At 66.9% G+C, this 21,033-nt stretch overlaps 1 protein-coding gene across 5 annotated transcripts; it reads right to left on the minus strand.

The window, feature by feature from the left end:
* Nucleotides 1-1,324: 1,324 nt before the first annotated feature.
* BMP1 (bone morphogenetic protein 1) lies at nucleotides 1,325-20,268 on the minus strand. Of its 5 annotated transcripts, none has more exons than XM_084499661.1 (20): nucleotides 20,007-20,266; nucleotides 12,995-13,108; nucleotides 12,789-12,911; nucleotides 12,582-12,699; nucleotides 11,670-11,848; nucleotides 11,450-11,555; nucleotides 11,005-11,129; nucleotides 9,198-9,313; nucleotides 8,873-8,975; nucleotides 8,341-8,457; nucleotides 8,106-8,251; nucleotides 7,036-7,231; nucleotides 6,821-6,946; nucleotides 6,558-6,718; nucleotides 6,220-6,400; nucleotides 2,920-3,045; nucleotides 2,685-2,812; nucleotides 2,394-2,607; nucleotides 2,018-2,268; nucleotides 1,325-1,806 (listed from the first exon to the last, which is right to left on the minus strand). In XM_084499661.1, the coding sequence occupies exons 1-20, from the start codon at nucleotides 20,143-20,145 to the stop codon at nucleotides 1,672-1,674; spliced, it is 2,904 nt and encodes a 967-aa protein (XP_084355787.1). In that variant the 5' UTR covers nucleotides 20,146-20,266; the 3' UTR covers nucleotides 1,325-1,671. The 5 variants fall into 5 exon arrangements, 2 of the variants coding, with proteins under 2 accessions (XP_084355787.1, XP_084355788.1); XR_014686104.1 differs by having other exon boundaries at nucleotides 1,667-1,806; nucleotides 2,018-2,209; nucleotides 20,007-20,268; XR_014686106.1 differs by lacking the exons at nucleotides 1,325-1,806; nucleotides 2,018-2,268; nucleotides 2,394-2,607; nucleotides 2,685-2,812; nucleotides 2,920-3,045 and adding exons at nucleotides 3,407-3,872; nucleotides 4,178-4,683; nucleotides 4,822-5,065; nucleotides 5,240-5,339 and having other exon boundaries at nucleotides 20,007-20,268.
* Between the last annotated feature and the right edge of the window lie 765 nt (nucleotides 20,269-21,033).

Raw genomic sequence — 21,033 nt, forward strand, 5'->3', positions numbered from 1 at the left:
GCTCCTGGGGAGCCCCAGCCCTGCCTCCCGCCCGCGGGGGGGGCCCTGCCCAGCCCAGCCCCACGCTGTCACCCCGCCGGGGAGGGCGGCAGCTCCGGCACGAAGGCTCCAAGTGCGCCCCGGATTCGAACTGCTCCTTGCTCCCGACAAAAAGCACAAGGGGACCCCGGCCCCTCGCCCGGACCCCCGGACCCGGCTGAGCTCCCCCGTGGGGGTGCTGAGCGCCTCGGGGACTCTCCAGCCGCCTTCACCCTGCAGCCAGAGAAGTGGAACCCTCGCTAAATCAGCCGGGGGATAAGGGGGCTTTGCTGGGGGGGGGGCGCAGCCGTGATCCGCCTGTCCGCAGTGGTGTCGTGCAGCGCTGTGCCGTGTTCGCTCTGTGCCCCAGCCCTCGCTCTGCCGCCCCAAACCCCGGCCCCACAGCCCGGGAGGCAGCCGGAGGAGCCGGGGGGCCGGTGCTCGGGGTGCGTGGGGGGGAAATCCGTGCGCCCCCGTCCCCTCCACACCCCCTATTTGCCGCCCCCAGCAAGCATGAGCCGTCGGCAGCATGGCGCTCGCGTGCCGGCCCGCTCCCCGGTCTCTGTGTACCCGATGCACGCTGTAACGGTAGAAGAGAACAACCCCCAGACCCCGAGCAACCCTGTGCTGTGCTGGCGGTGTATCAATAAACTGTGTGCGCTCGCCACGGGGCCGTGTCTCGCCTCTCTGTGCCCGCGGGCAGGGCAGGAGGAAGGGTTGCGGAGAGCCCCGTGCGGCTCCGGGGTGGCACGCGGGGACGGCACCCCGCTGCCCTTGGGGCTCGGCGCTTCGGGGCGTCCCCCTCTCCAAAACCTTCCGGGAGCTGACGTCCTCGTGCCCATCACAAGCTGAAATTCGCAGCCCCTGCTGCCACCACCACCACCCCCCCCTCTTGCGGCAAGCACATGACGCCGGGGCGCGCTTTCAGGTTGCCTTCCCGGAGCCGCAGCGCCGAGGCACGAGGGAGCGCGAGGCGGGCGCGGGGGCCGTGCCGCCCCCACCAGCCATCTGGTTTGGGTACGGGGGGGGGGGCTCCACACGGCCCCGGCCTCCCCGCAGAAGGAGCCAGGGCTTGGTGGGGCCGTGGGTGTGCTGCCGGGTGCGCCCAGGCTGGGCGGTGGAGCTGCCGGCACCGGTGGCACCCGCCGGTGCCGGATCCGGCAGATGGCCCCACGGATGGCCACGCAGCGCAAGGGTCCAGCCACGGCGCTCGGGTCGGCTTCTTCCAGCAGCCGGCACCCCGTGAAAATCCAACTGGGAGAACTGGGAGGGCTGGGGATGCAAAGAGGCTGGGGCCGGCCCCGTGTCCACGTACAAGAGTATTTATTTCATCGTTACAAGAGAGAGACAGCACCTTCTGCGTGGCGGGCTCTTCCCGGTTACTGGTTTGTACATTCAGAGAGCTGCGGCCGGCCCGAGGGAGGGGAACGGCCCCCGGGGGACGGCCACCGGCACAGGGGACCCCCCCTTTGCCCTTGTGCCCGCGGGCGCCCGAGCCCCGGCGCCCCGTGCGCGCGTGTCTGAGTGCTGAGGTTGCCTGTGTGCTCCTCCGTGCAGTCTGTGCGTGGCGGCGCTGCCCCTGCCTTCCTCCCTGCCCTCCTCCTCCTCCTCCTCCTCCTGCCCTGCCCGCGCGGGGGCCGGGGCCGCCGGCTCTCATTTCCTCGTGTGCAGCGTGTCCTGGAACTTGGTGCTGGTGTAGCGAAGGTGGAAACCCTTCTTGTTGATGGTGTCGTCCGAGTGGAAGCGGATCATCACCGAGTCTCCGGCCGAGTAGATCTCCTCCGGGGGCTGCCAGGAGGGGGGAGAGGAGCGCTCAGCACCACCAGCATCCCGGGGAGGTGCTGGGATTCACGACCAGGAGGCGCAAAAGCATCGCAGTGCCTCCTTCCCACCACGCACGGAGGGGTTGAAACTCGTTTAAAACCCCAAAAAACCCCTGGGGAGCTGAGCTGGCTGCGTGCGCCCTCACCTCTCCCCCACCCCGTCTCCCCGAGCTCACCCCGGACCCGCAGAAGCGGCCGAGGCGTGGGGCCGTCCCGTCGTAGCCGTCGAAGAGCTCCATGTAGTCGTAGCCGCAGTCGGCCTCCTCCTCGATCTCAAAGGTCTGGAAGATGAGCTCCACGCCGTAGCCCTCCTCGGCCATGATCACCCACTCGCAGTCGGAGCCGCCCGGGTAGTTGTTGTCCCCGAACTGCGCGTGCGAATACAAGTCCTTGGTCTTCACCTCGGCACGCATCTGGCCCCCGCACACTTGGGGAGAAGCCAACAGCGGGGGGGTTAGGAGGGCCCCCGGCCCCGCACGGCACCCCCCAAACCTCCCCAAAACCAAAACCAAACCAAAACCAAGGAGGCTTCCCCAAGCCCGCGGCCGGTACCGGTGGAGTGCGTGGCCTCGAAGCCCTTCTTCTGGACCGAGTTGTCGGAGACGAACTTGAGGAACATCTTATTGCCCGAGGAGACGATGGGCTCGGGCTCTTTGGCCCCGCAGAACCTGCCCAGCACCGGGGCTTTGGCGTCCTTGCCGTTGTAGACCTCCAGGTGGTCGTAGGTGCACTCCTGCTGCGCCTCGATGTCCAGCTCGGTGAAGGTCTGCGGCACGGGGTGGGGGGCTCAGCGGGGCGGCGCACGGCACGGCCCCGGTGCCGCCCCCATCCCGCGGCCCCTACCAGCTTGACCCGGTGGCCGGCCGTGGTGCTGATGGCCCACGTGCACTCCTTCTTGCTGGGGTATTTATCGGGCCAGTTGGGGCTGGTGATGGTCCCCGAGGTGGACGTCACCTTGTGGTTGCAGCCGGCTGCGGGGGAGAGCGGGGAGGTTCAGGGTGGGCGCATGGATTTGTTTTTTTTGTTGTTTTTTTTTGTGTTTTTTTTTTTTTTTTGGGGGGGGGGGGCGCAAACCCACCTTCCTTGCAGTCGTGCTTGTTGTCGTGCAGCACGAAGCCGCTGCGGCACTGGCACTCGTAGCTGCCGAAGGAGTTGAGGCACTCGTGCTGGCAGCCGCCGTTGTTCTTGGAGCACTCGTCCTTGTCTGCGGAGAGAGCAGAGGGTGCCGCGGGCTGAGCGGGGCGCACAACGAGGGGGCAGCCCGGTAAAAACAGGGGGGGGGGCTGCAGAGAGCGAGGGAGGGGGTCCCTGTGCCGCGTGGCCGTGCCCGAAGCACCGGTGAGCCCCGAAATGTTGCTGCCCATCCAGGAAACCCGGCCAAGGATGGGTTGGGGGGGCTGCGGGCAGCCAAGCAAGGCAGCAGCAAGCGGGTTGGGGGCGTCCTTTCCAGGGGGTGTTAAAGGGAGGGGGGGGTCCTCCTCTCCCGGGCTCGCGCACGGGCACCACCGTTACCTGCTGCTGGCACAGACGGGGGAGGCAGAAAAACACACAGTGACAACCAAAGATGCACAAGAAAAGACCAGGACGCGGGAGTCCCTCTTTACTCATCGACAGGAAATGTCACAGACACGATAAAAACGGGGAAAAGGGGGGGGGAGAAAAAAAAAACAAAAAAAACAAAAAACACAACCCCAGGTCAGCCGCTCAGCCACGAACCGGAGGAGGCGAAAAAACGACGGGACCGGGGCGGCGCGGTGGGGTAGGGTAGGGGCTTAAACCCCCCCCCCCCCCAAAAAAAAAAATAATAATAAAAATAAGGCCAACGACCAGTTCTGTCAAGCAAGGGGCTGCCGGGGCCGGCCCGAGGGTGGGGGGCTCTGCTCGGCCCCCGCAGGGTGCCCGGGGGCCGCGGCGTTCCTGAGAAAGGTGGCGAGGACGGCGCGGCTCAGGAGGGGCCCCGCGGCCGCTTCTGGAGGCGAAACTTCAGGCCGGGCAGGCGAGATTTCGGGGGCTGCAGCTGCTGCTTCTTCTCTGCAATGAGACGTGGGGAAAGGGGATGCGACGGGGGGGCACGGCGGGCACCGGGGGGGGGGGGGTGGGCATGCAGAGCGGCCAGCCGGGCAAGCAGGCGGGGAACGGGGGGGGCACCCGAAGGGGACCCGCGAGCCCCTCGTGCGCCCAAGGGCTGCGGGGAGGAGGAGGAGGAGGAGATGAGGGAGGCTTGGGGAGGATGAGGATGGGTTTTGGTCGGCTTCCTCGCTGCCTGGGGGCTCGGGGGGGGGGCGTGGGGATGCCGGGGAGGGTTTTGGGCAGCTCCCCGGGCTGGCCGTACTTACCTCCCGGTGGCCACCACCCGCCCGAGGGCTCGGTCACCGTCCCACAGCTTGCCCAGCACCACGGTAGCCGGATTTGGGGTCCGGCCAAGGGGGGGGTCGGGTGTCACAGCCCCCTCCTCGCCCACGGTGCCGGCCACCTGAGCCCCGTGCCGAGCTCGTGCCGAGCTCCCCGAGGGTGTTGGCAATGCCGTGGGGGGGGGGCGCATCCCTCCCAGAGCCGGTGGATGAGGTGGGGGGGGGGGGTCCTGCCCCAAGCTGGCCCCCCACCCATCGGGAGCCGTGCGCGCGCCCCTGAGCCCTGCGGTGACGCCTGGAACCCGCCGTCTCCCAGCTTCTGGGCGAGGAAGCGAGGCGGAATAGCCCCGTTTTTTTTGTGTTTTTTTTGTGGTTTTTTTTTTTTTGGGGGGTGGGAGGGGGGGCTTCTGGTGGGCCGGGCGGGACGAGAGCAGCTCCAGCAAAAGGGGGGAGCGCGCGCAGCACTGCCCTGCAGGAAGGACGGAGGGAGCCTGGGCGGGCGAGACAAGAGCGAGAGAGGGAAGAAGCCCGCTGGCTCCGAGTCCTCAGCAGTCCTTTATCCCAGCCTGCCCCCCCCCCGGCACCAAAAAAACACCCACCTGGGCATGCACCAAGGACCAGGGACCTACCTGGTGCCGGCACCGTGGCGGACCCCCCCGGCGACCGCTTCCGTAATGCGCCAGCCGAGCGCTGCCCCCGAGGGTGGCCCCGAGGGGCTCGGGGTGGCCGGAGGGCAGGGACCCCCCCCCACACACACCTCCGTGGTTAAAAAGGAGCCGCAGCGGGGATGCTGCGCCCCGGAGCTGCGAGAGACCCTTTTTTTTTTGGGGGGGGGTCCTGCAGCACGGTCCTGCCGCCGGGAAAGCCCGAGACCTGGATGGAGAAGGAGGTTTTGGTGGCACGGAGGTGGCAGGGGGCAGGAGAAGCCCCCAGGGGGTGGGACAAGCCCTGGGGAAGCGCCACGAGCCCCAAAGGAGGTTGAAAAAGGTGGAGGGACCCCCCCCAAGAGAGGGAAGGAGCCCGAAATGCGGAGGGGGGGGGACTCACCCGGCTGCCCCGCGGTCCCGCTCGGCTGCTGGGCGTCCCCGAGGTGTCTCTTTGCCGGAGGGCGGCGGCGGCTCCCGAAGGCTGGGCTAACCTCGTTTCCCTTGGTTTTAATCACAAAATAAAGCAAAGATAACCGTACCCCAGCCCCGCGGGGGGGGGGGGGTCACCGTCCGTGCCGCCCCTCCGAACGGCCTCGCCGGGGGCCAAAAAGCAGCAGGAGGTCCTGGGCTCCCGTCTCGAGCGCACGGCTCGGTCCCCGAGGTGCCCTCGGTGGTGCCGTGCCGAGGGGGGGGACCCTCTCTTGCCCGAGGGTCCCACAGAAGCCCCCAGCCCCGGGGCGGGCGGTGAGGCTTTGGCGACGCCGTTTGCTCCGCGTCCCCGTCCCTCCCTCCCCAAAACCCGGCTCTGGGGACACAAATTCCTGGCGGGGTGACGCCGGGAGAGGAGAGAGGAGGACAGAACGGAGAGGAGGGAGCAGGGAATGGTTTCCAGGAGGGCACCCGAGGCGTCGTGGTGGCAGCGGGACGAGGGCCACAAGGGTGCTGGCGGCGCAGGGGCAGAAGCGGAGCAAGCCCGCGGCCGTGCAGCGTAGCGGGGGGGTGCAGCAACGGAGCCCCCGGGGTGCAGTGCCCGTCCCGGGGTGCTGGTGCTCCCCAAAAAAAAGCTGAGCTTGTCCCCAACCTCTGCTGCTGCAGCCGGAGGACGGCACCCTCCGGATTTTGGGCACGGCGAGGGTACCCAAGAAATAGAATAAGCTTGGGGGGGCAGCAAAAGGTGTTGTGAGGCTGGGTGTGGGCTCGGGGCGAGCCAGCTGGGGGCTGCGGGGACCCCCCCGGGGAATTGCACCCCGCGGGGCACAGCCTCAGCACCTCCCCGGGCCGGGTGGAGCGGGGACTGCACCCCGCGGGCGGGCGTTAGCGGCGATGCGGGGGCGCAAAGGGGGAGGCGGGCGGGCAGGGGGAGCGCAGGGGGGGCTCTACCTGAGAAGAAATGGGCTTTGAAGCCCTTCTTGGAGACGGTGTTGTCGGACTTGAACTCGATCCTCATGTTGTTGTACTGGGAGGTGATGACGTCCGGCTTCTCGGCGCCGCAGAACTTGCCGTGGAGCTTGGAGTCGGCCGTCAGCCCGCTGCGCACCTCCACGAAGTCGTACTTGCAGACCTACCAGGGAAGAATTTGGGGGGGGAAAAGAGGGAAAAACGGGGGGGGGGGGGGGCACGGGGCTGGTGGCGTGCCCGTGCCACCCAGCCACCCTCCTCGGCCAGCCGGGGGGGGGGGCGCAGCAGCAGGCGTGGGGACCCCCCCAGGGCTCGCTCACGTCGTTGCCCTCGGTCTCGAAGAAGTCGAACTGCAGGGAGATGCGGTACTGGGTGGGGGCCACCAGCTGCCAGATGCAGTTCTTGTTGGGGGGGTACTCCTTGGGCCAGCCGGGGCTGGTGATGGAGCCGTTCAGCTTGGTGAGGAACCCCCCGCAGGCGGCTGCAGGGCGGGAGGCACGGGTCACGCTCCCGGCACGCGTACTGGGAGGCACTGGGAGGCACTGGGAGGCACTGGGAGGCACTGGGAGGGTTGGACACTCACCCTCACAGCGGCGTTTGTCGGAGGCCAGCTCGTAGCCGGGGTCGCAGGCGCACTTGTAGCTCCCCAAGGTGTTGACGCAGCGCTGCTCGCACCCGCCGTTGTTCGGCCGCGAGCACTCGTCCACCTCTGGGCACGGGGACGGGGGCTGAGCGGGTGGGCAAGGCTGATGCCCCCCCGACTTTTTGGGCTCCCCCCCGCCTCGTTTGGACGCCTACCTTTGAAGAAATTGACGGCGAAGCCGGCTTTGTTGATGGAGCCGTCGGAGACGAACTTCATCCAGAGCTTGTTGGAGGTGCTCTTGATGTCGTCCGGCTTGTCGTAGCCGCAGTAGCGGCCGATCAGGCTGCTGGCCTCGCTGCTGCCGTCCCGGATCTCCAGGTAGTCGTAGGCGCAGCTGTCGTGGCGCTCAATCTTGGCAGGAGGGAGGCCCCCGGGGTGTCGGTTTTTGGGTACGTTGTGTCCCCAAAACGCCCTGCCTCCCCCCGATGTCCTGTGAGTTTCTCCCACCCCGTTCCCGCACCCGGGCGCTGCCAGGAAAGGTTCATCCGCTTGGGGAAACTGAGGCACGGCGAGGCCAGGAGAGGATTTGGGCACCCAGAAGGACCACAGAAGGATTTGGACACCAGGAGGTACCACGAAAGGATTTGGGCACCCAGAGGGACCACAAAAGGATTTGGGTACCAGGAGGGACCACACAGGAATTTGGGCACCCAGAAGGACCCCGAAAGGATTTGGGCACCCAGAGGGACCACAGAAGGATTTGGGCACCCAGAGGGACCACAGAAGGACTTGGGCACCCAGAGGGATCCTGAAAGGATTTGGGCACCCAGGGGAACCACAAAAGGATTTGGGCACCAGGAGAGACCACAAAAGGATTTGGGCACCTGGAGGAACCTCGCAGGGATTTGGGCACCCAGAGGGACCACAAAAGGATTTGGGCACCCAAGGGGACCACAGAAGGATTTGGGCACCAGGAGGGACCACAAAAGGATTTGGGCACCCAGGGCAACCACAGAAAGATTTGGGCACCAGGAGGGACCCCAAAAGGATTTGGGCACCCAGGGCAACCACAAAAGGATTTGGGTACCAGGAGGGACCACAAAAGGATTTGGGCACCCAGGGCAACCACAGAAAGATTTGGGCACCAGGAGGGACCACAAAATGATTTGGGCACCCAAAAGGGGCAGGGACACCCCCATGGCAGCTCGGAGGCTGCCCCACGCACCGCATCGAGGCGCTTCCGGGGGGGGATTTCGCCCTTCCCGGGGGCTTTTGGCGCACCCACCTCGAAGGACTGGAAGGTGAGGCCCACGTGGAAGCCCTCGGAGACGGTGATCTTCCAGACGCACACCTTGCTGGGCCGGTAGTCGTCGGGGTAGTTGGGGGACTGGATGTGCCCGTTGTCCTTCTTCACGTCCCCCCCGCAGATGGCTGCAAGGGCGGGCGAACACCTCCCCTCACTGAGCACCCCACGCACCCCTCGGCACCCCCGGGGGACCCCCAAAAACCCTTTCCTTTACCTTCGTAGACGGCGAAAAAGCCTTTGCCCACCCAGTTGCTGCTGCTGCGGAACTCGACCCAGAGGCGGCTGTCGGTGGAGACGATGGGCTCGGGCAGCTTGTTGCCGCAGAACCTGCCTGGGGACGAAGGGGTGCTGGGCTGCCGCGGCCACGCGCCCTCTGCCAACACACCCGGGGGGCCCAGGGCTGCTTCCCCCCACCCCAAAAAAAAAAAAAAGGGAAAGAGCTGCTTCTCCCCACCCTCTCCGATGCTTTTTTTAGTTTTTTTTTGGGGAAAAATCGGTGGAGATCGCTTGGGAGGAGGGGTGCTGGGGAACATCAGGCGCGTGACGGGGTGCGCCGGCCAGCCGGATCGTCCACGCTGGTTTAATTAGCGCAGGCTAACGAGCTGGGAGCCCAAACGCCCCAAATTTGCTGCAATAAACCCCCCCCCGGGGGGCCGGCTTTTCCCCACCACCCCCTCCCTGGGGGGCAATGGCACGTGGCGGCCGGGCAGGGGGTACGGGCAGGGGGAGCCCCTCGCCCCGGTTACCTCGCAGCGTGGCCTTTCTCCAGAACCCGTCTCTCACCTCCACGTAGTCGTACCAGCACAGCCGGCTTCGGTAGAGGTCCAGGGTGGTGAAATTCAGGATGATCTGAGGTCGAGGGAGGGGGGGGAGAGGAAAGCGTGGTGTGAGCCCCCCCCCACAAACCCCCGTGCCACGCGGGGGCTCCGTGCGGCGGTGCCGGCGGCGGCACCGGGACCTCGCCGCGAGCATCCTGCTGCTGCGGGGCACGGCGAGGCAGGGGGACCCCAAATTTGGGAGCTGGGGGGGGGTGGAGGAGGGGGGGGGGCGCAGGGGGAAGCGGGGTGCTACCTTCTCTCCGGGGGTGACGGAGATCCTCCAGACGCAGTGCATGTGGGCAGAGTACCCGTTGGGGAACTGGGGCGAGGAGAAGTTGCCCTGGCTGTCCTGGAGCGTCTCCCCGCAGGCTGCGAGAAGGGGGGGGGAGGCAGGGATGGGATCAGCCCCCAGAGCAAACCAGGGGGAGCCCCCCCCCACAGCATCAGGACGAGCCCCCACGGGACACAACCCCCTCCATCCTTTCCCCCACCCCACAAAACCCCCACGTCGTGAGCGCAGGAGGTGCCGGCGGTGGCTGGCGACGCTCCGGGTACCCCGGCACGAGCCACGTCCCCCCCCCGGGAACCATCTCGGGGCCCCCCCCCCCCACACCCTGCCACGATGCAGGGGGGGGGCCCGGCTCGCAGCCCGGGCTCGGAGCAGGTCTGTAGGGCTGGCTCCAGCCCAGCGCTGCCATCTGGAAGCCACATGGTGCCGCGGCCGCCGTGCGCTGTCGCGGGGCCAAAGCGGGACCCCCCCCCTCTCCTCCCCATCACATCGGGGCTCGGGGGGGGGGCACTGGGGGCGCGAGATTAGAGGTGAAACGGAGAGGAAAAGAGGCTCGAAAGCTGGGCTCGCTGCCTTTTTTCCTCTCCGAGCTTTGCAGTGGAAACAAAGGGAAGGGAAAGCTGCGGAGGTGCTTTTATAGCTTTTTTTTTTTTCCCAAAAAAAATAAGAACTAATCACTTTTCCTGCTCGGCTGGAGCGAGGAGCTCGCAGCCCCCGAGCAGGAGCTCCCGCGGCAGGGCTGGCTGCCGGGGCCTCTCACCAAGGCGTCCCTCTTCCAGGCTGCTAATTAGTCGCTGGAATTAAGCGGGGCGCCAAACTCCTGGCAGATGTTGCAGCCCCCGGAGCTGGGGGACCCATGGGGACCCTGAAGCAAGAGATGCGGGGAGCAGGGGGCTCTGATTTGGGGGATGTCTGATTTGGGGGATGCTCTGCACTTTTGGGATGCTCTGCTCTTGGGGGATGCTCTGATTTTGGGGATGTCTGATTTTGGGATGCTCTCCTCTCAGGGATGCTCTGATTTTGGGGGATGCTCTGTTCCTTGGGGGATGTCTGATTTTGGGGGATGCTCTGATTTTGGGGATGCTCTGCTCTTTTGGGATGCTCTGTTCTTGGGAGATGCTCTACTCTTGTGGGATGGTCTCATTTTGGGGGATTTCTGACTTTGGGGGATGCTCTGCTCTTTTGGGATGCTCTGCTCTTGGGGGGTGCTCTAATTTTGGGCGATGTTCTGATTTTGGGGAATGCTCTGTTCTTTAGGGGATGCTCTGATTCTGGGCATGCTCTGTTCTTGAGGGATGCTCTGATTTTGGGGATACTCTGATTTTGGGGGAATGCTCTGTTCTTTAGGGGATGCTCTGTTCTTGGGGGGTGCTCTGATTTTGGGGGATGCTCTGATTCTGAGGATGCTCTCCTCTCAGGGATGCTCTGATTTTGGGGATGCTCTGCTCTCAGGGAATGCCCTGCTCTTTCGGGATGCTCTTTTCTTGGAGGATGCTCTCAGAGGAGCGGGCAGGAAGAGGAGCGATCCCACATTTTCCTCCTGCTTACACCCCCCCCCCAAAAAAAAAAATCCACTGCATTCAGAGAACAATTTTTGCACTCTCTAGATGGGGAAAACGACCCCGGAGAGCATCTCCCCACCAGCACCCCTTCCTTCATCGAGGCTCGGGGTGAAAGCAGAGCCACCCCCACCCCACACAGCCCCGTGCACGCTCACCCCCCGCGCCCCCCACCCCGGTGAAGCCCCCCTGAGACCCCGTGGGGTGCTCACAGGGGCAGCGGTACAGCTTGCGGGCCTGGGCGATGTCTCCTTTGCTCAGCCTCGTGCGCTGGCCGATGGCTGGCCGGACCCCGTTCACATCATATTTGGGCAGGATGGTGTCGAGGAAAATGCCCCTGGGGAGAGAGAGCAGGGAGAGGCTGAGCTGGAAAGCACCGGGCTGCTAAAAACAGCCTGGGGGGGTGATTAAAAGGCTGCAAGAAGTAAGGGGTGAGTCAGCGGGGCCGTGCGCCGCAGGGCGCAGGATGTGGCCCCGGCCCTGTCCCGAGGGATCCGGAGCTGCCCAAGGGATGGGACGGAGCAGGGGGCGAAATGAGGGGGTGCAGGGGGGCAGCGAGGGGTTGGCACGGGTGGGAGGGAGCCCGAATTTTTTAGGGCAGGGTCCCGGTGTCGCCATGCCTTGTTTAGAGGGGGGGGAAGAACCCCGGGCACGCACCTGGAGAAGGTGTTCCTGGCGTAGTGCATGATGCTGTCGAAATCGTACGTCTCGCCCAGTGACTCCACCTCCTCCGGCTCCATCTTCAAGAAGTTGTACTCCTGCCCTGCAAGGTGGGGGGGCAGGCGGGATGGTGAGGGCCCCCCGGCTTCATCCGTGTGCCCCCTTGGAGAAGAAAAAGAGGAGGAGGAGGAGGAGGAGGAGGAAGGCTGCTCCCTACCTGGCTGGATGTTCTCGCGCACGATGGAGACGTGGTCGTCGCGGTCGGGGCGCGTGTGCTCGTGCCAGAAGCCGATGACGTGGCCCAGCTCGTGCACCACGATGCCGAATTTGTCGCAGTTTTTGCCGATGGAGATGGCCTGCGGCCCCCCGCCCCTGCGGCCCACGTAGGAGCAGCACCTGGGGAGGGAGAGGGGGAAAAAAAAAAGGGGGGACCCTGGGTGAGCCCCACGCAGCCCGGTACCCCTCTGGGTAAGGACGTGGGTGCCTCAGCTTCCCCCGTGCTGGGCACGGAGCATCTGGAAATAATCCCCGCAGCCTCCACGGGAGCTTCTGCCTGCTCCTGCCTCCTCCTGCCCACGTTGGAGCTCCAGAGCTGCCTCGAAACCTCAGCTCTGCCTGGAGACGGGCACGGCACGGCACGGCACGGCACCCTGGCTGCCCCCCGGTGGGCTCCAGCCCAAGCATCTCGGCACTTCCAACCCCATCTACCACACCAAGCTCAGGATTTGTGCCCTGGGAGGGGGGAAAACCACCACCCCCGAGCCGAAACCCGCAGCCTGCCGCACGGGGAAGCCTCCTCGGCACCAGCTGCTTGGCCGCGTGAGGACGGCGCTCTCTTCCAAACCCCTGTTTCCTTTGGCGTGTGCCGGGGCTGGGGCAGTGCCACAGACCTCAGCCCCATCCCGGCAGCCTCCGAGGGGTTGTGACCACCCAGGCGAAGGGCTGCGTGGGCAGCTGGGTGACAAATCTCATTAACCAGCCCCTTTAATTAGCCCTGCACGAGCCCCCTTTTGTATGCGCACCGGCTGCTCGCCCCGGTGCCACCCAAGGGACCCCCGCCGCGGGGATGGGCTTGGGTTGGGGACCCCAGGGGGGTGCAGGATTGGGTGCTGGGACCCCCGACGCTCACCCGCAGGGTCTGTAGGTGAAGACGATGTAGCTGTCCTCGTCGTTGCGCTCCAGGAAGGTGACACACGTGTGCTTCTCCCAGTGCCGCATGGCCTGCCGGAAGATGGCTCGCTGGCTGCCTGCGGGGGGGGAGCCGTCAGCAAGGTGTTTTGGGGGGGGAAACTGAGGCACGCCGAGCCCCCCCAAGTGCCCTGGTGCCAGCACTCACCGCTGAAGTTGCCACTGATCACGTAGGGGATGACCCCGTCCGGCCACACTCGCTCGGGGCGCGAGGTGGCGGCGCGGCGGCTCCGTGCCCGCTGCCGGCCCCGGCTCCGTGCCTGGGGGCTCCCTGCGGGGATGGGGAGGGGGTGAGGATGGGTTTTCCCCCCCCCAAACGCAGGGAACGGGGCCGTGAGGGGCTGCGGGGGGTACCTGAGGAGTTGGTGGGCAGGCGGGTGATGGTGCGGTGCGCCAGGTCCACCACCCGCTCCACCTGGAAGAGCCGCAGGTCCTCCTCGTCCAGGGCGATGTCTCCCAGGAAGGCAGCTGGGGGGGGGACACAAGGGGTTAGGGGGCACGAGGGGGGAGCATCTTCCTCCTCCTCCTCCTCTTCCTCCTCCTCCTCCTTCTCCTTTAACTGCAAAGCGAGCGTGGTGCCGGCCGGGCTCCCCTGCTCCCCACGGTGCCGACGCTCCCAGCAGCTGGAGCCAGCCCCACGCCGACATCTGCTTCCCATAAAGCCCAGGCCCGGACTTTTTAGGCTTTCTACGATTATTTTTTTTATTTTTTTTTCGCTTCACGGAACAGCTCCAACACCAGGCTGCTCCTGGGAGCTGCCACAGCCCCGGGACGCCGGCACGACCTCCGGGGCATCTGCCAGGGCCCGGTGAAACCATCTGGCCCCGGTTGCGCCCTGGCACGGGGCGAGCCCCAGCGCCGGCAGGAGCGGACCTGCCCGAGAGGCGTCCGTCTGTCCGGCCATCTGCCGGGGCCGTGTGTCCTTCCAGCGCCTCCCCGGCACCCGCGGGCGCAGAGCTCTGCCCGCGCCGGCAATTCGGGGAGCACTGCTTGGAGGACGCAGCCCTTCCTCCCCCTCCTCCTCCTCCTCCTCCTCCTCCTCCTCCTCCTCCTCCTCAGAGCCCTCCTGCTCGCCGCGGCCTCGCCGTGAGTCAACGCTGCAGGATGTGGCCCCCGGCATCAGCATTTGGCCGGCGCTGCCCCCCCCCTCCCAGGGGACCCGGCTTTTTCGGAAACGCCACGGCCCGGGCGCGAGGGCTGGCTGAGGTCACGGCGTGCGCCCTGCCAGGCTCTGGATGAGGGTGGAGAGGTGGAAATGGGCTCCTGGTCGGGGCCGTGCCGCAACGGGGGCACGCGGGGGGCTTTGGGCACCCCCTGCCCTCCGTAGCGTCCCCCCAAAGGGAAGGGGTTGAGGGTAGGGGAATGGGAGATAAAGGGGGGGAGAAATCGGGTGCTGGAGCGGCTCGCTGGCCTGGGGGGAGCGGTGCCAAGTTCGCGCTCCGAGCAATTAACAAGTGGATCCCAAAAGAGCCACTAATTACAAAACCCAGGCGGGACAATTAGGAGAGCGCGGAGAGGTCGGAAGCGACGGCCACCGGCACGGGGAGGCGAGGGGATGAGCCCCGGCACCCCAACCCTGCCCAAACCCCTCCCTGGAGACGGCACGGAGCGCTTTGGGGTGAAAGAGCCACATTTTGGGTCTATTTCCACCCCTGGCCAGCCGGTAGGAGCATCCCAACAGAAGGAACCCCTCGCCCAGGGGCAGATCTCCCGATCTCCGGCGAGGATCCGGGGCCGGGGGGGGGACCCGTGTCCAAGGGGGCTGCACGGGGAGGCCCCGGGGCGCGCGAGGGACGAGCAGCCCATGCCAAGAGGCGCATGGAAAGACAAGGGAAAGTAAGCTCGCTTACGGCGGAGCAAGCGCCGGCGGAGCCAAGTGATATAGAAACCATATGTGAGGGATTTGGGATACGTGAGAGAGCCGGGCAGGCGAGCGCAGGGGCCGTGGGGCTGCTCTCCGAGCCGGCGTGAGGCAGCCCGGATGCTTGCTGGACCTGGACAGAGCTCGAAAAAAAAGCCACAGCCACTGAAATTCCCCAAATTTTCCCCCCTCCAAATTCCCTTCCCGGCCGGGGGAAAAAGCGGCTTCCCACTCGGGGCCGTCTCCGCCCCGGGGCTGGAGGAGCGAGCGGAGGTGGCCCGGCCGCGATCCCTTTAAGGCCACGTTAGGGCCAGCCCAAAGCGTTGCTTTTAGAAACGTCCACGTTGGTTTGAGGGTTTGGGCGCTTCCTCCCCGCCGGGGCCGAGCCCAGCGCTCCCCGGGGCCCATCCCAAAAGGCAACCCCATCCCTCCCCCCTCCTGTCCCCAGTGGCCCCTTCGCCGAGGGGGCTCCCCGCGGTGCCAAAACTCCCCGTTAACCCCTCCGAGGGGCCGCCGCTGAGACTTGTTCCTTGTTCCTTCCCCCCCCCCCCCAAAAAATAAATAAATAAATAAATAAATGCGGGGGCGAAGGCGCCGTGCCGGGGCTGACGGGGCAGGAGAGGTCCCTGAGTCAGCCCGGCCCCAGCCCAGCGCCGCGGGCGGCGAGGAGCTGCCAAGGTTCGGCACGGCTCACGTAGGAGCCGGGGGAAAGGGGAGCTGCAGCACGGCGCCCTCGCCCTCGCCCCCTCGCCCCGCCGTGGCCCCCGAGGGTTTGGGGTCTTCCCGGGGTGTCCCCGGTGCCGTCCCCAGCCCGGGAGGTTGTGGTTGTGCCGCGGGGGCCGCCCCGGGTTGCAGAATTCAGGGCAAGGTCCTGAACCGCGGTGGTGCCAGAGGGAGCGTTGGCTCCAAGGCCGTGCGCCGGCCACGGGGACGCTCGGGGTGTCATGTCCCCAGCCTCGTCCCCGGGGGTGGGAGCAGGGAAGGGGCCGGCCCTGCACGTCCCTGCTGCTCCCAAACCCTTTGGGACCTGCCGGAGAGGGTCCCGCCGAGCTCCCCGGCACCCCTGCAAGGTGTCGCCGTGTCCCCAGCATCGTGTCCCCAGCCCTGAGCCTCGGTGTCCCCATCAGGCACCCCCCACACACCCCACACCCGTCATATTATTGCTGGGGAGGCCAAGAAGGTGGCGTTCCCACTCGTGCCACAGCAAGCACCCCAAAAAAAATCCCCCAATCTGCCTATCCCAGCCTCCCGCACACCCCGGCGGGGCCGGATCCTCGCAGGGAGCTAACTCAGCCCCTGTTGTTTGACTTTTTTTTTGCGCTGTGTTTTTGGTTTTGGGTTCCTGCGAGGGTGACGTAAGCCCGGGGACGAGCGAGACAAACAAAGTTTGACGTTGGGACGCGGGCCAGCCCCCTCTGCCCCCCATCCTGACGCCGCAGGCACGATCCCCTCCCCGTGCGCACGGCTCCGTGGCCGTCCCCGAGGGTCCCCCGTCCCCTCACCACCCCTCTCTAGGGATGCAGGCGCTCAGCATCCTTCGTATTCGAGGCCGGGAGAAGGAAGGGGTCCCCCTGGCCTTCCGCCGAAGGGCTGGCATCACCAAGGTTTCGGGACGAGCCCCAGGTTTTTGCAGGCACAACCCAACCTGCGGGGGAGCCCCGCGAGCCCGGGGCGCGAACGCGATGTTCTGGCGAGCGCGCAAAAGCAAACAGATCGACGGGGAGAAACCTTGGCAGGGGAGGGCGTGCAGATAAACAGGACGGGATCATGTTTCAGGGCAGTCTGGGGCAAACCAGGCTCCGTGCGCTGCGCCCCGGCTCCGAAAAGCCCCCAAAAGAGTCCGGCGAGGCCGGGCTCCCCTCGGTGCACGGAGAGCCACGGATCCGGCGTGTTGGGCATCAATCAGCCCGTGCTCAGGAGCAAGGAGCAGGCTCAGCCGGGCCATCCCAATGCCTCCAAGTCCTTGTGGACCACGAGCATCGCTCCGGGGCCATTCGGGGACCAAACTGGGAGCGGGCTCGGAGGCAGGGAGCGAGGCGCGCTGCCCCGGCCACGCACGGAGGCGTCACCGGGGCACGGCCGGAGGAGTGAGGTTTCAAAAGGTGCATCCCGGGCCTGGGCCAAGCCTCCGGGGTCGTAAAGCCTCGGAGTCACCGGGGCAGCATCCCACTGGCTCGGCGGAGCCGTTAAATATGTGAGGAATGCTCCTCGCGCCTCCCCCTCGCTGCCTCGCGCCAGCCCAGCTGCACCCGCAGCGAGCAGCAAAACACGCCGGGGCCGCGGCAGGAGGAGCGGGAGCCGCGCTCGGACCCCCCCCCAGGACCCCCTCGGGACCCTCCCGGGACCCCCTCGCCTCGGGGTCTCATCCTGCTGGGGTAGCCGGGGGGAAGGGGAGAGGTGCTGAGCATCCCCGGGAGCGCAGCACCACGGTGGGGGGGGGTCGAGGCCTCATCCTGCACCCTGATGGCACCCCCTGACCCCGCAGGGACCCCAGGGGGACGGATCCTGAGCCTTGAGTCCCCTCTGGGCATGGTGCTCAGCCCCTCTCCCGGTGCCCCCCGGCCAAGCAGGCGGCGGGGGGAGGATTATTTGCTTTCCCAGAGCACCTTCCTAGAGCGCAGCGGGCACAATACGGGAATTCAGCCTCGCAGCCACGCCGGGAGCCCGGCCAGAGCACGGCCCCGCTGCGGCCAGGGGGGAAACTGAGGCACGGGGAGGGGGACATTCTCCTCCTGCAGCCCCCCGGGGTGGTGGGGATGCTGTAGGGCCAGCAGGACACCAAGCCACGGAGCCATCCCCGAGCTCAGCACCCATCATAAGGGGAGAAGCGCATCCTGCCCGGGCACAGCACCCCTCTCCAAGGGGCTGGGCGCTGATGGGGCCAGCACAGCCCGGAGCAAGGGGTCCTGAGGAGCTCCGGGGGGAGCCTGGCCCCTTCTAAACACAGCTCGTGAAGGTTTGGGGGCAGGTTGGGAGCGGGAGGCACGGTCGGATCGCTGCAGGGGAAGATTTTCCTCCCGCTCCTCTTCCGTGACAGCGAGCCGAGGAGAAAGCCTCCTCCGGGGCCCGGCGAATCCTAAAACCTCCAGCGTGTCAGAGCCTCCGGGACGGAGCCCAGCCTCCCCTGAACCCCTTCCCGAGCTGAACCCGAGCTCGCCGCCTCCTGCGCTTCTCCCCTCGCCATCCCCACGTGGGATTCGCCCACCCTACAGCCCTGTGCTCCCCAGCCCCGAATCCGGACCCGTTTGGGAAGCTCCCGCCACGTGAACCAGCAGCGGGAGGCTTTCCCAAGGGGGGCTGCAGCCCCCTAAACCCCCCCCCTCCAGCACACCCCCGGCCCCCCGCCGCCTCTCCGAACGGGTGACTGCACAAGGATAAAGCCGAGCCCGGCACCGGGCTGAGATTTACAAGGTCTCCACGCCGCCCCCGGCCCCAAAGCCCAGGCCTCCCGCCGGCCCCGGCTCTGCGGGTGGATTTTAGCCGGCCTGAATAAGTGACATATAACGGCTGGAAAATATTCTCGGGCACCCTGACAAGTGTGACTGCAACCAGTAGCCTCCGCTGACTACGCCTGGAAAGTGTAATCTAGGTGAAACCCCAGGCGGACGCAGCCAGAGCGCTCCAGGCACGGCTGGGAAGCTCGAGACCCCCGTCCCGGTGCTGTGGCCCCCCCCAAAATCACCCCAATGCCCCCGTCCCGAGGCTCTGCTGTCACCCCGCGGGCTGGCGGTGCCGTGCCCGTGCCCCTCTGAGCCCCCACCCCAATGAGAGGGGGCAGGAGGTCGCGGTTAGCCGGGTCCCCCCCACGCTGCCCCCGCTCTGTGGGTGCTGGGGGGGGTCCCTGGGGGGTAGCCGAGCGCGGCCATCAGGGCTGGGTGGGTTTGGTTGGTGCTCCTGTGGGGTCAGCAAAAACAACTGGAGCAGCTCCTCCAGCGGCAGCGACGCCGGTGCCATCCCCGGGCATCCCGCTGGGACCACGGGCAGGATGCGACCCCGGTGTTGGACCCCCCCACACCGCAGATATCCCGCTGGCTTTGGAAGCAGGGCCACGGCTAAATCCCTTTCCCCAAGGGCCGTGGCTCCCCGCGGTCCCATTTGGGCACCCGAGGAGCTGGCACCGAGCTGGTGGCATCGCCCCGGGGGCGGCCGCGGGCAAGAGCGGCCTCAGGATCCCCCTTGGTGTAAAAACGTGCAGAAAAACCCCAAATCCCTCTCCCGGTGCTGCTTCCCCTGACACGGGACGAGGCCTCGGCGCTCAGCTGTTTCCGGCGCTGCCCAAATCCCCGAGGGAAAAACATCCCGGGGATGCCAGGAGGGGGGGGGGGATGTGGCGCCCACCCCAATTCTCCCCAAATTCTCCCCCTGCCGTGCCCAATCCCCCCTAGACCCCCCCGGGAAAAGGCTCCGTGGTTGAATTAGGCACATAAGGAGCTCGTAAAGGCAGGAGGGGAAGGCGGGGAGGGAAGGGTCGGGGGGCTCGGGGCGCGCGGGAGAGGGGCGAGGAGCGGGGACCCCCATGGGGGGCCGGGTTGGGCGGTGGGTGAAGCCCCCCCCCTGGGTGCCGGGTGGGAGAGGAGCGGAGGCTCCAGCCGGCTGTGCCCGGACGGTTTTGCAAGCTGAGCTGTTTCAGCCCGGGAGGGCAGGAAGGGAAGGATTTTTGGCCCGAAAAAAAGCCCTCATGGAGCCGGGGAGTTGGAGCAACAGCCGCCTTCCAGCGCAGACAATGCCATTAAAGAGAAACGTGATCCCGCAGCCCCGAGCCGCCAGGCACAAACCCTCGCCTCCGCGCTCAGCGCTGGGTGGGGGGGTTCCCCTCCCGTGCCTCAGTTTCCCCCCCCCCTCTCCTGTCCTGTCCTTTCGCCCCCTTTATCTCGCTCTGGCGGCCGGGGACCGTCTCCCCATGGCGCCCAGCCTGGGGCCTCCGGCCGCTTCCAAGCCATGAATAACAGCTCAGCAATGCCCTGAGCCAGCACCGAGGTAACAAACTCCCCACGGGGGGGGCACCGACAGCGGCTGGCCCCGGGGACAAACCCCCCCGGGGGCCAAAACCAAAACCGAGCGTCCCGGGACGGCGGCGGCGCGGCCGGGACCGAAACCTCCCCGTGGCTGCTCCAGCCCCGAGCCTGGATCCGGCCCTCGCCCCGCTGGCACTTTGGGGGGGGGGAGGGCTCGAGTGGGCTGGGGGCTTCTAGGGGCCGGTGACAGCCGGCGGCACGGCGGGGGCCAGGCGGAGAAAACGGGGTGCCAAGCGGGTCCCCCCCCCCCACCCCGTGCGCTCCCCTCTCGGAGCGCAACCCCCCGGCTCCGCGTTTCCCCTCGCCAAGGCGCGGGGTGCGCGCTCGCCCACGGCCACCCACGGCCACCGATGGCCACCGACGGCCACCCAGGCTCCCCCCCACGGCCACCCCACGCTCGCCCCGTGCCACCCACGCTCCCGCGGCACCCACGCGCGCTCCCCTTTGTCTGCGCCCTCCGGCCGCCCCGGCGCGCATCCCCCTGCCCCACCGGCTTTGCAGGGGTCCTTGTAGTCCAGGGGCTCGGGGTCCTCCTCCTCCTCCTCCAGCACGTAGGAATAGTCGGGGACGTGCATGGCCCGGGCCAGGAGCAGGCAGAGGAGCAGCCCGCAGCTCCGCAGCCCGGCCATGGCTCTGCGGGCAGCGGGCGGGCAGGGGAGAGAGGCGGGCGGCTTTTGGCTTCGGGCTTTTTTTTTTTTTTAGCTTTTTTTTTTTTAAAAAAATTCCCTTCTCTTCCCCTTCTTTCCTTCCCTTCTTCGCTCCCTCTCTCTTTTTTTTTTCTTCTTCTTCTTCTTTTTTTTTTTTTTTTTTTTTTTTTGCGCTTTTTTTTTTTTTTTTTTAGGGAAATGAGATCTGGCGGGGGCGGGTTCAAGAGCGGAGCTCGGCCCCTGCAGCCCCGCCGGGCGCAGGGCTGGGAGCGGGGCCAGCGGCGAGGGGGGGGGGTGGGGGGGGGACGGCGGGGCCGAGACGGCTACAAGGGGACCCGGCCCGCAGCCCCCCCCTCCTGCCCCCCACAGCCCCCGGCCCCAGGTCCCCGGAGCCGTTTTGCGCCCCCCAGCCCCGGTTCTGCGCCCCCCAGTCCCGATCCTGCATCCCCAGCCCCGGTCCTGCACCCCAAGCCCCAGTTCTGTGCCCCCCAGCCCCAGTTCTGCACCCCCCAGCTCCCATCCCTCTCCCCTCCGTCCCCATCCCGCACCCTCCGGCCCCAGCCCTGCGCCCCCCAGCCCTGCTCCTGCACCCCCAACACCCGCTCCTGCTCCCCCTCCTGCACCCTGCACCCCCCTGGTCCTGGTTTTGCACCCCCCACATCCCAGCTCTGCCCCCCAGCCCTGTCCTGCACCCCATATCCCCCATATCCTGCCCCCCACTTCCCCCCCAAGCTGACCTTGGAGGAGGAGGAGGGCAGCTCCTGCAGCCCGGGCACCCTTCCCAGGTGCCTGTGAGCACCCAAAGTGTGGGCAAGCACCCTAAGGATGATGGATGAGCACCCAAAGATTGGGGTGAGCACCCCAGGGATG

This window comes from Aythya ferina (genome assembly GCF_964211825.1).
Source record: "Aythya ferina genome assembly, chromosome: 27".
NCBI lineage: Eukaryota > Metazoa > Chordata > Aves > Anseriformes > Anatidae > Aythya > Aythya ferina.

Bases quoted from the DNA above. Each gene is read 5' to 3' on its own strand.
- BMP1 (XM_084499661.1), bottom strand. From the start codon at position 20,145: ATGGCCGGGCTGCGGAGCTGCGGGCTGCTCCTCTGCCTGCTCCTGGCC. The intron at 12,700-12,788 runs GTGAGTGCTGGC...CCCCCCCCGCAG, and splicing joins GATCAGTGGCAACTTCAGCG to GCAGCCAGCGAGCCATCTTC. The intron at 8,252-8,340 runs GTAAAGGAAAGG...CCGCCCTTGCAG, and splicing joins CTTTTTCGCCGTCTACGAAG to CCATCTGCGGGGGGGACGTG.